Source organism: Artemia franciscana, chromosome 15, assembly GCF_032884065.1.
Source record: "Artemia franciscana chromosome 15, ASM3288406v1, whole genome shotgun sequence".
Classification (NCBI taxonomy): domain Eukaryota; kingdom Metazoa; phylum Arthropoda; class Branchiopoda; order Anostraca; family Artemiidae; genus Artemia; species Artemia franciscana.
Genome location: NC_088877.1, coordinates 26,958,903 through 26,977,145, shown reverse-complemented (window position 1 = coordinate 26,977,145; position 18,243 = coordinate 26,958,903). Strand labels below are relative to the sequence as shown.

General features: G+C 33.9%; 1 protein-coding gene across 1 annotated transcript in view; it reads left to right on the top strand.

The window, feature by feature from the left end:
* The window catches only part of LOC136036265 (mitochondrial inner membrane protein OXA1L-like), a 34,905-nt gene that overhangs the window by 13,404 nt on the left and 3,258 nt on the right, over positions 1 to 18,243 (top strand). The window contains exons 3-7 of the mRNA XM_065718399.1: positions 2,394 to 2,627; positions 5,643 to 5,766; positions 6,434 to 6,577; positions 9,979 to 10,064; positions 12,483 to 12,647. Coding sequence (XP_065574471.1) covers positions 2,394 to 2,627; positions 5,643 to 5,766; positions 6,434 to 6,577; positions 9,979 to 10,064; positions 12,483 to 12,647 — 753 coding nt within the window. The remainder of the gene's footprint in view (positions 1 to 2,393; positions 2,628 to 5,642; positions 5,767 to 6,433; positions 6,578 to 9,978; positions 10,065 to 12,482; positions 12,648 to 18,243) is intronic.

Below are 18,243 nucleotides of genomic sequence, written 5' to 3'. Positions count from 1 at the left end.
ATTGTGGTTTATTTTTGGATTATTTCAGGATATTCAACCACGCTGTTTTAGTGATTTATTATCCGTTAGGTCTTTTGTTCATTCACATGATACAAGGTTGTATCTAGGTTGTATCAAGGTAGTGTTGATTAAGTGTACCTAGAGACATTTCTTCCCGTTCATGTTTTTCTGTTTTATATAGAGGTACACGGAAATGGAATAGTTTGACGAGTAATATAAGGAGAATTGGAGACCCCGTTATATTTCGGAAAAACATTAAGGAGCTGCTTTTTATAGATTATGAGTTTCGATTCATTCATCTATTTTATTTATTGTAGGGGTTATGATGGTATGTAGTTCCCAGAGGGGAAGTAAAGTAATGATGTTTTTTTTTCATATTTATAGTTGAGTGTGGTGGTATTTTGTATTTTGTTATTTTGTTTTCTCTATCTCCCCCTCGGACAAGCTTTAATTTTTAGGGCAGGTAGTAACCATTTTTGTTTATTACCTGTTTAATGAATAAATCCTTCTCTCTCTAAAAATTAATTTGCTTACTTTCAGGAAATTTCAGATCAGATCTAGAGAAACTTGAATTACAATCAATATTTTATTAGACTTTAATGAGCATATTTCTTAATGCGTCTTTAATTTTTCCTAGTTCAAATGTGTAATGCTTCACTGACATTGGCATTATTAGTTTTCAATTACTATGACCATGTCAAAGTGTTGGATTTTATTTGTTACCGCTGGTTTTAGTACTAATGCTTTCTGATACCATGTCAAAGTGCGTGATTTTATTTGTTACTGCTGCCGTTAGTACTGCTTTCATTTTTTTTTATTTTTATAAGAAAAAACGAACAAGTACTTCACACAACAGAAAAGAGAACAAATAAAATAGAAAAAAGAAAGCACTAAGACAAACTGCTATGTACATAAACAACAATTTTTATATGAGTAAAAAAAAAAGAACGGAAAAAATAACAGATCTTACAGCAAGAGAGCTTAATTGTACTTCAATAAATAACAATAATAGTAAATTCATGTCTACATTAGGTACGAAATCCTGACCTTAAACTGTACACAATGTACCAACTGAGGATACCAGGGATGCTTTGCTACCTTTTTATGCTAGTCTTTGTTTGATTAGCAAACAAAGATTGATTACAAATGTGATTATTTGTAATCACAGTGTATATGAGTGACGGCACTAGAATTCAGGCTAATGTGTAACCAATTGCTTTTATGTTATGTTTTTATAATGACCTGAGAGACAGCTAGTACAGGGTCTGTATTTCTGTATTTTGAACTGTTCTTATTTCTGTGACAAGGTGGTAGATATAGTAAATATTTTGCAAAACGGAAAAACAACAAACGGATTTTTGACTCATCTGGTTTTGTGAGGATTCCCCAAAGGTTGGTAATTTATGAGATATGAGAATAGAAATTTCATAAGAAATAGGAGTTAAATTTAAGATAAATGAAGAATAAAAAGAAAACCCTCCAATTTAAATATAAACAATTGCTGCTTCATGAGAATTGTGTATACATATTCAACTTAATTTACTCGGTTTGATTTTTTCTTTTTTCGTTTTCGGTTTTCCTTTAGATTTTCAAAATTGCTTTCCTTGTACAGTCTTATGCAAGGCCAATAGGCATCTAATCGCATAATTATTCGGTTTTTCTTGGACAATATAGCCCTTATTTTTATCTACATGCACCATATTTAATCAAAGGAAAACAGCTGTAAACTAATTCTCCTCATCAGTCTGCAGAGGGTGCTGTTCCTATCTGGTTCCTCCGCCCATTTGCTGAGGTCCTCCAGAAAAGGATCCTCCCACGAATATGTTATGCAATACCATACAATACACTCTGTTCGTGTGAGGAGGCTCCTAACTCATCGGAGATGTCTACATTCTGGAGGGTTTGCTCAGAATAGATCTGAGTAGTCATTGCTTCTTCGCCTATTGTCATTATCCATAGGCAAGATGCTCATGTATATTTCTGGAACCCCTGGAACCGAATCTCCTATTTACTCTTATCTGGTACTTGGGACAAGCTGAGTGGCCTAGGGTGAGGACTGTAGTACAGAGGCTTTACAGTTTGGGTATCCGTTATTTCATTCCATAGCTTATTTCCTATCTTGGTTGATTCAGTGTTACCACTCGGCTTAATATATATTGGCTTTTCCCTCATATTTGAATATAAGAAATCAATCTGGAAGACGGTTATAATATGTAAATGGCAGAAACAATATGTATTTATACACTCGCTGCTACCGTTTAACTTAATGTATATTGACTCATCCTTGTTATTGTATGTAAGCTATAATTTTGATGGGACATCAAAAAAAGAAATGCATTTATATATGAAAGAAAAATTATTTTAATACTTTTCAATTTGTTGTCTTATTCAAGGTAGCCAATAGAGGAATATCGCCGAAGACTGCATTGAAACAGTGGTCATGCTGCCATAAAACACAGTCAAGAAGTATCTCAATCAGCCATGTTTTGAAAAAAGATGATAATGCGGAAGGTAGTACAATGACCATCCCAGAACCACCGTCATTAGTCCCTGCAGATGCACTAAATTCACCTTCAATAGTTGATGCAACAGAAGTCTTGGATAAAGTTGGTGTCACATTGAATGCTGTAAGTTGAATCTGCGATTCATTTCAGTCTTGTTATTATTTTCTATGCCTTGTATGTTCAGTGTCTAAATTCGTTATATATGTTTCTCAGAAGCCAATCTGACCAAACCCAGCGTGAAAATCTTTAATCAACCGTTAACGCGCATGATTGGCTCTGAATCTTTTTTTCGATTGTTAAGACATTGAAAAGTAATCTCATATTTAAAGAGACTCTTAATTTGTCATAATCCTCAAGGGTAGGAGAGTATGCATAAAAAAAGCAGAAAGAACAGTTGTTGACAGTAATCATTATATAAAAGCTTTACCGTGCAATCAGATATCACATGAAACACCCCCAATGGAGGAATAATCCCCTAGAAGGTAGTTGCTAAAGTTCCATTGAAATCACCTTCAACATTTTACTGGGGAACGAAATTTATTTGCGACAACTAGCATTGCGTCATGCTGTTGAATTTTGGCCATAAAAAAAAAAGGCAAAAAGACGTCAAACCGGTGGCCAATAACGTTGTGTTTTCTTCCTTTCTTATTACTTTTTTTGTGCAATGATCTTTTCGTGCAAACTTCAGAAAATAATAGTTCGGGAAGCTATTGTCTAATAGACTAAAATATCCCTCTAACGTCATCTTCTTTCAGGCAGAAACAAAAATGAAGCACAATACAATCCCGAAAAATGTCGGCCGTCCCCAGTTTCTTCATTATGCGTTTGTTTCCCTCTAAAAAAGCGTTATCAGGAGGTACCAACCTTTGGTTGTAATCGCTTTAGTGAAGTTGTCTGCCATAGCCAAGGTCTATTCATCTAAGAAATCAGGCTGATTGACATTCATACTTTTACTCTTGAGTATCAAATAGTTTGTGATTTTCAACTCTGCATAACCAGCAACCAGTCGCAATGGTAATCACATTTCTGAAAAAGACGAAAAATTGATAACTCTAATTCTTATGATGAAGTCAAATATATAAAACTTATTAATTTTAGCGTTACCCATCAAGGGGGTAACGTAGGTAGTTACTAGTAGAGACAATTTGCCTAACTTGATCAAATAATACCATCATAATACCATTGATGAGAATAATACCATCATACTCGGCATAAATGAGAATACTATAGGAGAGGTTTCGAAAGCCTTTCTTCGAAAATACGTTTTTTTCTGGAGATGAATGATCGTTAAAGCATTTTTTTTCTGAGAAGATCGTTTCGATCCGAGGCCGTAGGATATCGGAAAAGCGACTCTTTCGAATGGGAAATTAAGTTTACAGTGCTCTTTTTTTTAAGATACAAAGATCTGGCTCAGCAAATTGGGGACATCTGAAATTCAGGAGTGGAACAGAGCCATATCATTGTTGTTTGAATATTTTGAGATAGTCAATGGATTTCAAAATATAGGAAAATCTTTAACAGCATCTCAGTTTTAGAGGCTGGAATGTCACGTGGCAGTGCATTCGTCCTTTAGCATTCAATCTTTACGATTGGCATAAAATGAATGGTTATTATAAACGGATATTTTTATTCTTCATTTGACTGAAATGAAACACATGAGGCTTCATTAATTTATGAATAGTTACTAATATGAGGGAGGTCAGTGAAGTAATGTTTTTTCTATTCTTTTATATATTTAGCCGGACCAAAGAATGAAGAGCTGCGAGAGTGAACAGGATTTGTGTGAAGAACCTATCTTGAAAACTTGACAATAGTGACCCAAATGTTCATTTCCAACCTTTTTACCTCCCCTTCACGTGATAAATTCTTTAAAGTCTATGCTTTTTTAGGGATGATTTTCATTCTCGAAGCATTGTTATAAAAACATATACTGAATGTAAACATTGGGAGTTGCAGGAAAGGGTGGACCGCCCCATCCTAAAATATAAGAAAGCTTTAAATATGATGTTAAAAACAACCTCAAATTAAAAAAAGAAGAAAAAGATATAAAAAAATACATCATTAAACCGTAAATTAAAAAGAAATTATCCTATGTACGAGGGAGTTGGGTTTTCATCTTCTTAACTCCCAGTATTTTTACATTACAGATCGATTTGTAGAAGCATGTTAGAGTGTAAGAAGTATAGGTGGTTGAGAAATCACAAGTGTTTAATTTTCCTATTGCCTTTCAAAATATTTGCGCTTAAAATTTTATTCTTTTAAGCAAGTATTTGCTTATATGCTTTAATTTTATAACTAACGAAGCCATTCCCTCTGGAAGCTTCGTGATTAAAAAAAAGTAACACTTATTATTAAATTGTTCTTACGCTAGAGTATAGCTATTGAATTATTGAAGTAAAAGAATAGAACTTTAGCATAAAGAACAGAGAAATGAATGGAAGTGGGCTAGTTCTTTAATATGTATAGATTAATTTCCGTAGGTTTAAGTTTGACGTTGCTCTTTACCTAAATTTGAAAGGTTGTGTTCTTTATTTATTTCAATTTTTTAAGTGAGATAAAACTTCTGAGTTAAAGGAAACTGCTTGACGTTTCATACACAGGAATAAAAGAAATTTTGTTACTTGGACTATTTAAACGCTAGTTTCTTTTGTAGCGCTGAATAATTCATGGCTAAAAATTCCGTTTTAAAAGAGTCTCAAGGATGAGTTTTTTTTGTGGTTTTTTGGAACGTAGTAATATTGCTTTAGTAAGAAGAAGATGAATTCACAAATTACTTTCATTTGAATGAGAAAGAAAATTGGAGTCCAGCTAATTCGATATTTGTTAATGATTAAACAATTTATAAGTAAGATGTCGCTGTTTTAATCAGTATAGTAAAATGTGTAAAGGTGCTGTGAGACGTCTCAAAGCCGGGATTTTAATTGAAATCAAAACTTGTTCCAGCATAACATTGCCTGCCCCTCAATCCAGACAGAATAATAATTATGAAGTTTTCTTTTTGGAGTGCAACTTCTTGAATGCTGGTGGATAATTACGAAGTTAGACATCTAAATTGTCCAGTGATGAGCTACTATATTGCTGTATTATGCAATTTATAACTTCCATTGGCTTTAATTTGAAATGTGTCACTGTTTTTAGGCTGGAGAACCTTGTATGGCAAGTTATGGGCTTGGAGGAATGTGGCCATCAGGATGGGTGCAGCATGCTTTGGAGTTTCTACATGCGAACGTTGGTATGCCATGGTGGCTTGCAATTTTAGCGGGTAAAATATGAGATTTAGATTACTATCTGTTTTGAGCGCTGACTAGATTGTAGTGGAGACCTCTAAAATTATTTGGTGGTAATTTTGCGTAAGAGGGGAGGAGGAGGCTGAGAGTCTGAGATAGTTTGTGTCGACCTGATACCTCAAACGAACGCTGCCCAGCTAATTGATATTAGTTTTAACCCAGTTCAAACCTGTAGTAAAAACTATCAGATTGTAGATTATAAAATGCGTTTGTCATTTTGAATTTATAAGTATCCATGCTTAACATGCCTATCAGAAAATATAAAAGTAAATTAATTGTCAGATAATTACTTTCCTAAATATGCTGAGGGACGTCAATCGTGACTTTTGCCGAGTTACGACTTTGTCTATTGGTCTTGTGGACATTGCTCCATCGCCTTAAAGAATTGACTTTTGCCTGAATGGCTAACTTGAGTGGCTAAAAAAAAGTAAAAAGATTGATAAATGATCCAGAATTAAGGACTCAAACTAAAAAAAATCCAAAGATTAGACGGTGAGTTACGATCTTTCTTTTGCATGACTCAAAAGCAATCAAATTAATTTCAATTTGTACGATTAATTCCTATGTACGAGCCTAATCGCTGTATATGAATTGCTTAGCGTCAGCTCGATATTTAAGCTAACTCTTGTTTTTGTATTTTAGGAACTGTAGCTGTTAGATTGGCGTTATTTCCACTAGTCGTGAAAGCCCAGATAAATGCTGCCCATTTTTCAGAGCATATGCCTCAGTTTCAACGTCTGCAGCAGAACTTCAATGAGGCCAAAGCCTATGGAAATAAACTAGAAGGTAAATCTTTTGAGTGGAAAAAAGTTAAACCTTGATAACTTGTTTCAAAGGGACAGCAAACATTTTAATTTAGTGAGAATTTGTTATGTCGGAGTTCGATTCCCTCTTGCTATAATAGTAAAACTTTTTTATAGCAAGATCACTTGCATCAGCAGCAATGACGACTTGCCATTGGTTTTGGCAAATATCTGCAAAACACAAAATTATACAAATTTCTTTTAGAGTAAAACTTGAAATCCTTCTGATGCTGGTATTTATAATATCAATTGTAACTACGATATTTCTGTCTTTGTAACTATCTATGGGTTTGTTTAAAACTGACTGCTTATTTGAACTTTTTTTTTACTATCATGTTTTGCTAACTATTAAAACGTATAATATCTGATGCCTTAAGGTTAAGTAAATAGTATTAATTTCTATCCATTGTGTGCGAAATGTGCTAAAAAAAAAATTTAATTGGCTTACTTGAAAGCAACATTACTGCTAGGTATGGCAACGAAGGCTGCAAAAACCGTGTGGAGTTGCAGAGATGATGTTGACAAGACTGCAATGATGAAGGAAATGGCATTGCTGTGCACATGTGTATCCTCTTATAATCACTAAATATATAAGAAATGACTTAAAGCAGAGGAATGGTGCAGAATGAAGGACTAGATAAAATTCAGTCTATTATCAATGTCTTCAAGAATGTGAGACTTGATTTTCATGCAATATAGTGCTCCTACTATATTCTGCTGTTTTTGTTGGTGACTTTCTGAATGAATCCTTTTTTGAGAGATGGTTGGGTCGAGATTGTTCTCATTATTGGTTCGTCAGAAGTTCCTTTTTAACGAATGTAACTTTTCTTTGGGGGTGGTTAAAGGATAAGGTTCACAAATCCCAAGGCTTAAAGAACGTGAAAAATATCAATGGTAAGTTGTTTTTGCTATCTCACAAGAGTTGCTGGAGACAACAGTTTATGATATCTCTTGAGTGGCTTGCGAAGCTGCTGGTAGATTCTGGCTTAGATGTCGAGGTTTAAACACGATTTCCTTTTCCTTCTGTTCGTCTTATTTTCCTTTTTATAAAAGAAAAACTTAAATTATGCGACTATACTTTTGATCTCAATGACTTCGGAAATAATTGTGTGGCTTAAAATAGAGAATTATTGTTTGACCACGCTATATTAAATTACTATAGAAAACTGTAGACAAAATTGTTTCTGCACAGATACTTATTTTGTAATCTAACTGTTTTGTGGATTAACACCACTATTTTTGGCTTTTATTGTGATCGGTGGTCTGTTACCGGTAACAGTGCTGAAAATTCATCGGTTTGTTGCAAAATGGAAACTGTGAAACAGAGAAGAAAAATTCTTCTGTGATTTGCTCATAGATGGATGGAGTGTGTATTTTTATTTTCCAGAACCATGCCATCTGCAGATCTACTAGAAGGTATTGTCAGATGTCAATTAAACATAATAGAAATAAATATTTATTTTCTAACTAAGAGATTTTACTGCCTGAGTTAGGCCCTTTGAGTTTCCGAACAGAGTCTAACTTTGGGGAGAGGGGAGTTGGGTCCCAATTTGTTTTTATAAGAACATCTACCAAAAGTACCTTTCTGGTACCAGCCAACTTTTTAGGAAGTAATGGTAAGTGTCCTAGTTGTACTTTTTGGGTCACTAAACGCAATTTGACTTCTATAGGAGAAGGGATTTTTTTTCAGGACGTCTGCTAGAAATAAGAGTAATTGTCTTTGTTTTCTCTTTTGAGGTGTGAGGCTGATCCAACCTTTTTCGGGAGTGGTACAAGGAAATGACAATAATTTAGAAATTTTTGTCGTCATAATATTTAGCTGAAGGGATCATTAAATTTTAATCAATTTTAATACTCGCCTTTTAAGAGTATGCGCCAAATACAGCCAATATTAGATTGATCGTACATATATTTTTCAATCAGGACTCTACCGCAACGGTTAAGAGATTTCAATAACAATAAAGGAAAGTCAGAATTAAAAGTCAGAATAATGGTTATCTTGACAATTTCTTCAATGCTGTGTGGTGGGCACCCGATGACATTGAAAGACACAGGTTTCCTTCCAATCATTTTGGCTTTGTATACGCCGAAGATACGCCTCATTATTTTTAAGTCAACCCAGTTGTGTTGACAATGTACTATAACCTTCTATCAGATTTACTTTACAATAGCTGAAGCTGTAATTATTATCGTTATAGGTTTTTTTTAGAGTACAAGAAATACAATTTAAAAAAAAAAATACAGTCAATGGAAGTATAAAGCAGTTATTGTGATCATTCGATGGTGATTTTTTGATATGATGTTATTTTGGTTTTATTTTGTAATAATGTTCTTAAACTAATAAATTTTAGTTCGGAAATAAAAATAAAAACAAATCAAGTTTATTTTTCACCATCACCTAGATTCTTAGAAATTTGATACGAATGTTCTAAGTTGTACGCAATGACAAAATATGGAAATTACATTTAATTGAAGCTTTGATGGGCTTAACTATTTTTTTTTTATAAATCAAGCGTAATATATCAGGTATAGGTTAGAAGTTTCTTGCACAACAGGATCAACAGGAGTTGATGCTGTCGGAGAAAGAGTATGGGAAACTAATTAGAGCCGAAATCTTTGCACTTTGACATGAGTTTAATGGCGATTAAAGCTAATAGTGCCTCCGACTGGGCAGTTCTACCCTGCGGAGCTAGAAAACCCGAAATAAATTTATTTTGATTGATCAAAATTGGGATTTCAAAGGTGTAAAATTAAAAACATCTGATCCAGAATTTTTAGATAGTTGGTAAATTTATTTGTTTTGTAACTATAATTAATTGATACCAAAACAGTTGGGACCGGGTCAGTATAAAGAACATTCAGGAATCTAAAAACTATGACATCGCGGTCTTCTAACAAAATTTGTTCTTTTATCTTTAGTCCAGTGTAAAGCAAAAGTAAAAAAGAAAGGTGGAAACATAATTTTTTGTTGTTGAGAAGATTAGGTAATTAAAATGGTGATTTTGTTGGATAACGTTACATGGCATCGGATATTCTTTTTTTTTTGTCTCATTGACGGACATTAATTTTGTCTTTTTCATGGTAGTGAAACACCAGAGCTTCAAAAGTAGGAAGATATGATAAACATTTTCAGAAGAATTGTTTGATTAGTTTTAGGTTCTCGCTTGAATGACGGTATATCAAGTAATAAGCTTTGCTTATCGGACTTGTTTGCTACTACTTTCTATGTCTATAACTAAACAAAGGCTAACAAGTCTAGCCCATGTTTTAATCATGAATGACAGAGGGGATTTTAGACAAATTTGATAATTTGTTTAAAGATGCATAAACATGTTATTGCTGTCAATTTTTATATACCTATTTAATTCTATCTTCAATTTCAAGCTGCAAGACTTATGCACGAACTCAATGATTTTATGAAGAAGAAGGATATCAATCCCTTTAGGGCGTTAAAGCTACCACTAGTTCAGGTAACCATATTTATATACCACGATAATGTTAATGTTTTATTTTTCAATTTGCATTTAAAAAAATATAATTCAGTCTTTTGTGTGTATACTGAAAGAATTTATATGTTAAATCATACTAATGATTTTTTTAGTGGATGTCGAAATCTTGTTGTAGTATAGCTACATTCTTTAAACGTTTTGGGTACGGTGTTCCTATGGATTAGAAATACCAAAGGGTAAAATTCTTCCTTTGATTACGGTAGCTACCGAGAAATACTACTACTAAGACCTGATAGTGCTTTTCATTACGCTGAAAAACTAGTTTTATCGCAAATGAATCAGTTTGTAGTAACGAACTGTAAGTAAGGAGTGACTCAGCTCAATAGTAACCGAAACTATAAAAACCGGAATTTTGATATCAATAGACATATCAAAAGAATCAGCTTATTGTGTTGATTCCAAATATATAAGACTAATCAAGTTTAGTGTTACCCATCAAAGTAATGAGCCTGAGCAAATTTACCTGATTTTTAAAAATGGGGAAAACACCCGTAAAAGTTAATGAATCTTAAGGAAAATCACACCATTAGATTCAGCGTATCACAAAACTCTACTGTAGAAGTTCCAAGTTCCTATAGACTATACAAAAATGTGGAATTTTTTTTTTTTTTTTGCCAGAAGAAAGATCATGGATGTGTGTTTATTTTTTATGTTTTTTTTTTCAGGGGTGATCGTGTCGAAATATTATTTCTAGATGATAAGGTGAGGGCATACGAACGAAAATTGAAAGTTCTACTGCCCTTTTTAAGTGACCAAAAAATTGGAGGGTAAATAGCCCCCGCCCGACGCCCCTTTTTTCCCAGAGTTGTCCGTCAAAACTTTTGAAATATTCATTTTGTTCACCATAGTTGAAAGATCCAATAATTATGTCTTCAACGGTAACATGACCCCCGACTGTCCGTGGGAAGAGGCCTTTAAGCTATGAAATTTGTCCATTGTTCACTTTTATTATTTGTTATTGGGAAGTAAACTGGCATTTTTTTGGGGGGAGGAGGAGATTTTGTGCTTGGATTAGGTTTTCGTGGGAGGGAATTTTTTTTTGGAGGGAATGAACTTTCCAGGGAAAATTTTACACTGGGATGATTGGACAGAATTCCTATACAAAACTCATTTTATTTGTCTTACTCTCTATTCTCCTACTCAATTTTGTATATAACTATTTGCCAATATTATTTATATATTTATATTCATATTTTTATGTTCATATTTTATATTTATATTATCAATATTTGTATTTGCCAACTCAAGGAGGGGTAACTCCTTCATATACGTAATAATTTCTGTTCGTTTTGAGTTTTAATGTTGCTCCTTACTTTCAATTGAAAAAAAAACTTGTTTTCGTTATATAGTAAAATATAAGAGCAACAGCAAAACTTAAAACGATCCGATATCATGCTATATATAAAAGGACCCTGTCCCTTCAATATGTTGTTTCTTGCGATGAAGTTTGACCAAACTTTTCTACAATAACACAGCAATCATCCCTCTGCGCCCATATTGTATGTTTAGTCCGAAAATTTTCCACCAAATGAAGGAGCTCGCTAAATGAAGGGGGGTAAACTTCCCCGCCTTTCTTATTTATTTAAGATGCTTTTATGGAAGCTCCAAAGATGTAGGCCTAAAATTGTCTTTTTGACGCCCCCCCCTGGCCTTTACCCTAAAAAATCCACTTGTCCCTTTCCTGATATTCGGTGCGTGACTATGCGCTAATTTTCAACTGTTAACGTTGCTGTTTAAACGTCTGTAGTAATTGTTCATTTTGTAATGATTTTTAGAAAAAACGGGACACTGCACGACAGTATGGTCCCTGAAACTAGAATATTGTGTAAATAGGTTTTTGGTAGTTCTAAAAATGTTGTTCGATTGATTTTGGCCCTATTAGGGTCAGATATTTGGCTTAGTTTGATGCTCAAAATGGGTGAAATATTGCTATTGTAATATCTTCTTTGACATGTGAAATCTTCTGTAATGTCTGTTTCTTCTTTGAGAAAGAAATATTTGTTCAAATGAGCTTCCTCCCCACATTATATGATAACTGGTTCTATAGAATTTTCCCTTGGGAAAAATCGTAGATTGGTAAAAATTAATTTATTTAACTTATTTGAAATCAGTATTTCGGGGGTTTGCTGAGCCTTTTGATTTGAAATATAAATTCGTCGGTGTAGTGAACATATTCGATCTTATTTGCTTGTTTGAAAATTCTACCAGTACATATAAAACATATATTGAAATTCACTGTAAAATGTACTTTGTCATGGATTGGAGCATACACCAAAGTTAATTGCGTGGATTTGGAATCACAGAAAAAAAAATTAGGAAAAAATCTTCGAGAAAATGGTAAAAACCTCGTGATCTTCCTTAATTGCCTTTCCGTTTCAGGCTCCTATATTTATGTCGATATTTTTCGCCTTGCGAGGGATGGCGAGTGCCCCTGTAGATAGTTTACGAGTTGGAGGATTGGCCTGGTTCCAAGACCTAACAGTACCTGACCCTACTTATGTTTTGCCAGTTTTAACTTGTGCGACTTTGGCGGTTGTTATGAAGGTAACTTATCTTAACTCTTATCTTAATTGTTTTGTAGCAAATTGCAGTAAAAAGTTTATTCTATCCATTTGCCTTCACCTGTAATTATTTATTTATTTATTCATTTATACCTGCCGTTATTGTTTTTTGCATTATCTAATAAAATAAGGATAAAGTATAAACTTAAAAAAAAAACAAGAAGTAAGCTTTTTGTCTATTTTACATGTATATAAAAAAAGGTTTAGGGTAAAAAAAAAACAATAAATAAATGTATCACTTAGAAAATTTTGACTGAAATCAGAATATTTATGTATACAGAGTGTTGACATGCCTCCAGCTCCAATAGCCAAGAGTTCACTGTTGTTGTTACGTCGTTGTCGTCTTTTTAACGGTTGCCGCTGAGGTGTTAACCGCTTGAACTGGAGACGAAATACGGGTTTCGCATATCACGCCCAAATCGAGGCAGCAGAACATGTAGTGGAATCACACACACTCTCCTGAAAATTTGAAGGCCGAACATCCTCTCTCCTAGCGCAAAATCATGGTGTCGGTGTTTGGGAATAGGCATGTTTTTTTTTTTTTTTTTTTTTTTTTTTTTTTTTTTTTTTTTTTTTTTTTTTTTTTTTTTTTTCGACTTCATGCAATGGAGAAGAACCATTATCAATGCAACAGCATACTGCTTAACCCTCAGAAGCTCTGCAGAGCGATTAAAAACAAAACAAAAAAAACTTGGCACGCTGACAAAGCGTGCTTCTTCTTCATGACAATGCAAGACCTCACACTGCTGGTCAAACCCGTAATTTGTTGGACAGTTGTGGCTGGGAAGTTTTATGTCACCCACAATACAGCTATGATCTTGCGCCGAGTGATTACCATCCGTTCTCCACCTAAAGCGACAACTCAGTGGTAAACGTTACAATGAGATGACGACCTATAAACGGAAGTAAATTTGTGGCTAGTGGAACAGGCGGCAAGCTTTATACAGAGGTTACTTTAAAATTTGTTGTGAGGTATGATAAGTGTTACAACAAACTTGGCATCTATGGTGTTAAATGGAGTAAAGTATGTAATTTTGGAAAATGAATTTGGTTTTCTTTTAAATAATCATTCGTTGTGTACTTATGATCAAACGGACCCTTAATTAAAAAAAGCACGCCAAATACATACGAATAATCGAAATCATATTGAAAATACAATTCCCTATAAACTATAGTAAAATAAAATTGTTTATTCAGTGAAAAATAAAATTTGCATGTATCCAGACTTTGTGGACACCATATATAAGCTGTGAAAGATATGAATAAAAATTTGTAATGAAAACAAAGTAAAAGGAGAAATTAAAAACAGCTAAAAACTAAACACGGCAGACTTAAAAAATCCTTAAATCATCATATATTTAAATCCCAGTTTGATCACAATTACATTTTGATTTTGACAGAGGCAACTCGTAAATATGTGTTTACTTATTTTATATTTTTGTTGTTATCTTTAGTTAGTATGCCAATTTTTTTTTGGTTTTTCAAACAGTTCGTGGTAACGAACTGTAGTAAGGAGCGATCCGGCTCAATAGTAACCAAAATTCTAAAAAATTGAATTTTGATATCAATAGCTGCATCAAAAGAATCGCATTTTAATGCTGATTTTAAATATATAAGTTTCATCAAGTTTAGTCTTAGCCATCAAAAGTTACGAGCCTGAGAAAATTTGCGTTATTTAGGAAAATAGGGGGAAACACACCCCAAAAGTCGTAGGATCTTAACGAAAATGACACCATCAGATTCAGCGTATCAGAGAACCCTACTGTAGAAGTGTCAAGCTCCTATCTACAAAAATGTGGAATTTTGCATTTTTTGCCAGAAGACAAATCACGGTTGCGTGTTTATTTGTTTTTTTTTTTTTTTTTTTTTTTTTTTTTTTTTTTTTTTTTTTTTTTTTTTTTCCAGGGGTCATCGTATTGACCAAGTGGTCCTAGAATGTCGCAAAAGGGCTCATTCTAACGGAAATGAAAAGTTCTAGTGCCCTTTTTAAGTGACCAAAAAAATTGGAGGGCATCTAGGCCCCCTCCCACGCTCATTTTTTCCCAAAGTCAACGGATCAAAATTTTGAGATAGCCATTTTGTTTAGCATAGTCGAAAATCATAATAACTATGTTTTTGGGGATGACTTACTCCCCCACAGTCCCTGGGGGAGGGGTTGCAAGTTACAAACTTCAACCAGTGTTTACATATAATAATGGTTATTGGGAAGTGTACAGACGTTTTCAGGGGGATTTTTTTGGTTTTGGGGGCAGGGTTGAGGGAGGGGGCTATGTGGGAGGATCTTTCCTTGGAGATATATTCCATGGGGGAAAAAAATTCAATGAAAAGGTCGCAGGACGAATCTGGTCACGTTAGAAAAAAACGTCAAATTAAGAGCTTAATAAACAATGCTGGGTGTTCGGAGCCTCTCTATTATGGAGTATAATTTGAAAATAACACAACTATACGAGCGATAAAACATATATACCACAGCCATAACTCAACTAACGAAAGAACTGCTAAGAGATAACACAACTATAAAGCGAAAACAGGTGAAAACTAACGGGAAAATAAACGAACTAAGAGGTGGAAGGGGCCCAGAGAAAAAATATAATCTTTTTTCAATTTTGAGCCTAACTTCCGCAAAGCAGTAATAATGTCAGAAGCCCCGAAATACCGAATTATTTTCTTTTCAAACAGTTCGTGGTAAGGAACTGTAGTAAGGGGAGACCCGGCTCAATAGTAAACGAAACTCTAAAAAACGGAATTTTGATGCTAAAAGATACATCAAAAGAATCGAATTTTTACGCTGATTCTAAATATATAAGTTTCAATTAATTTAGTCTTTGTCATCAAAAGTTACGAGCCTGAGAAAATTTGCCCTATTTTGGAAAAAAGGGGGAAACATCCCCTAAAAGTCATAGAATCTTAACGAAAATCACACTATCGCATTCGGTATATCAGAGAACTCTATAGCAAAAATTTCAAGCTCCTATCTAAAAAATGTGGAATTTTGTATTTTTTGCCAGAAGACAAATCACGGGTGCGTGTTTATTTGTTTGTTTGTTTTTTTTTTGTTTTTTTTCCCAGGGGTCATCTTATCGACCAAGTGGTCCTAGAATGTCGCGAGAGGGCTCATTCCATTGGAAATGAAAAGTTCTAGTGCCCTTTTTAAGTGACCACAAAATTGGAGGGCAAATAGGCCCCCTTCCATGCTCATTTTTTTTCCAAAAGTCAACAGATTAAAATTTTAAGATAGCCATTTTGTTCAGCATAGTCGAAAACCATAATAACTATGTCTTTGGGAATGACTTACTCCCCCACAATCCCTGAGGGAGGGGCTGCAAGTTACAAACTTTGACCAGTGTTTACATATAGTAATGGTTATTGGGAAGTGTACAGACGTTTTCATGGGGATTTTTTGGTTTGGGGGTGGGGTTGATGGGAGAGGGCTTTGTGGGAGGATCTTTCCTTTGAAGAATATGTCATGGGGGAAGAAAAATTCAATGAAAGGGCGCAGGATTTTCTAGCATTGCTATAAAAAAAAACAATGAAAAAAAAATATGAAAACGTTTTTTCAAATGAAAGTAAGGAATAGCATTGAAATTTAAAACGAACAGAGATTATTACGCATATGAGGGATTCTAAAAATACTTTAGCATAAAGAGCGAGGTATTTAGGAGGAGATAAATACCTCGCTCTTTATGCTAAAATATTTTTAGTGATTTCAACTATTTATTCTACGGCCTTTTTGATTCAGGGGTCATTCTTAAAGAATTGGGACAAAACTTACGATTTAGTGTAAAGAGCGAGGTATTAACGAGGGTACAAACCCCCTCGTACACATAATAAAAATATAAGAATATAAAAGTTTGTTATGTAAGTTAATTCTTAAGTTACGTATATTTTTTACTAATAAAAACGTTCGTTGAATATTAAAAGTTTTAGTAGCCTTTTTAAGTAACCGAAAAATTGGAGGGCAGCTATGCCTCCTTCCCCACCCCTTATTTCTCAAAATCGTCTGATCAAAACTAAGAGAAAGCCATTTAGCCAAAAAAAAAATTAATATACTAATTTCATTTCAATAATTTATGTGCGGAGAGCCAAAATCAAACATGCATTAATTCAAAAACGTTCAGAAATTAAATAAAAAAACTAGTTTTTTCAACTGAAAATAAGGAGCGACATTAAAACTTAAAACGAACAGAAATTACTCCGTATATGAAATGGGTTGTCCCCTCCGCAGTCCCACGCTCTTTACGCTAAAGTTTTTAATTGTTTTAAAAAGTAGAATTGTGGCAAAGAGTCAAACTTTAGCGTAAAGAGCGAGGGACTGCGGAGGGGACAACCCATTTCATATACGGAGTAATTTCTGTTCGTTTTAAGTTTTAATGTCGCTCCTTATTTTCAGTTGAAAAAACTAGTTTTTTTTATTTAATATCGGTCAAGGAATTCAGGTACTTTTTGTGTATTGAATGCTTTTGATAAGTCGTAAGGGTTTAGCAACAAATCGTTGTTATTTTGATAAAACAAGAAATACTTTCTTGTTATCTATGAATAAGACCGCTTTTTGGGCTTTTTGAGCCTGACCTTTTTTATAAACTGCGTTTCTTCAGTTCGGGTATGTGGGCCTTTGGCTCTCAAAAACTGGTCATTGCTTTACTCGGGTGGTAGACCGACTTTTATCCCTTACAAGCGAGCTTCTCTCTCGAGCTCGGGCAGTTCGGGCTCAGCAAATTTGGCCCTTCTTTCGTTAGTCGTTTCTATACATGATTCGTAACTCAACTCTCCCAACACTGCCCAGTTGTTAAATTCAGCATAGGCAGTAATCAGTTTATCAGAAAAAAGTAATAATAATATCACTCCAAGAATAGTTCTCTGAATTGTCTTTTTTTTATTACCTAATTTCCTTCATAATGGTTTCAGAAGTAATTGCTAAATATAGGCTATAAACTTGTCCTGTACTTTGTAATGAACTGTATATGAACTTGGAATCAATCATACGAGCCTAGCAATCATGTCCGGCACTGTGTAGGCCTACTTCAAAATATTTCCTGCAACAAGATCTTTGTAACAATTCATTATTGTGCAACCCTTGCTCTGTCCAATAAGTTCGACTCTTATTGAAGGACTTATAAAAGAAATATATGCTTTTATTTCGAGTTTAACCTGATTTTTATTTTTCGCTTGGCACGGCAGAGGACAGAGGGTATGTATTTAGAGATTGAAGATTTTGATTTAATTTGTATTAATTTATTTACATCTATTTTAAGTTGTTTTATAGGCACTGAGAGAGTTTTTTTTTATCCTTTCTGGTTTTTCCACTGAACTGAACTCTACTTTCTACATTGAATAAATAATACTTAATAGTATCTATTCAGTGTATTTTGTTGTTGTCAGTAGATAATGAATCGGGGAGAATTTTGGCTCGCTTTTATTGTTTCATTCCTTTTTCGTATATCTAAGGATCCCTCTCGGGCAGCCATATTGTTGTGGCTTCTATGTTTCTGGATATTTCTATCGAAGATTTTGATTTAATTTGTATTAATTTATTTACATCTATTTTAAGTTGTTTTATAGGCACTGAGAGAGTTTTTTTT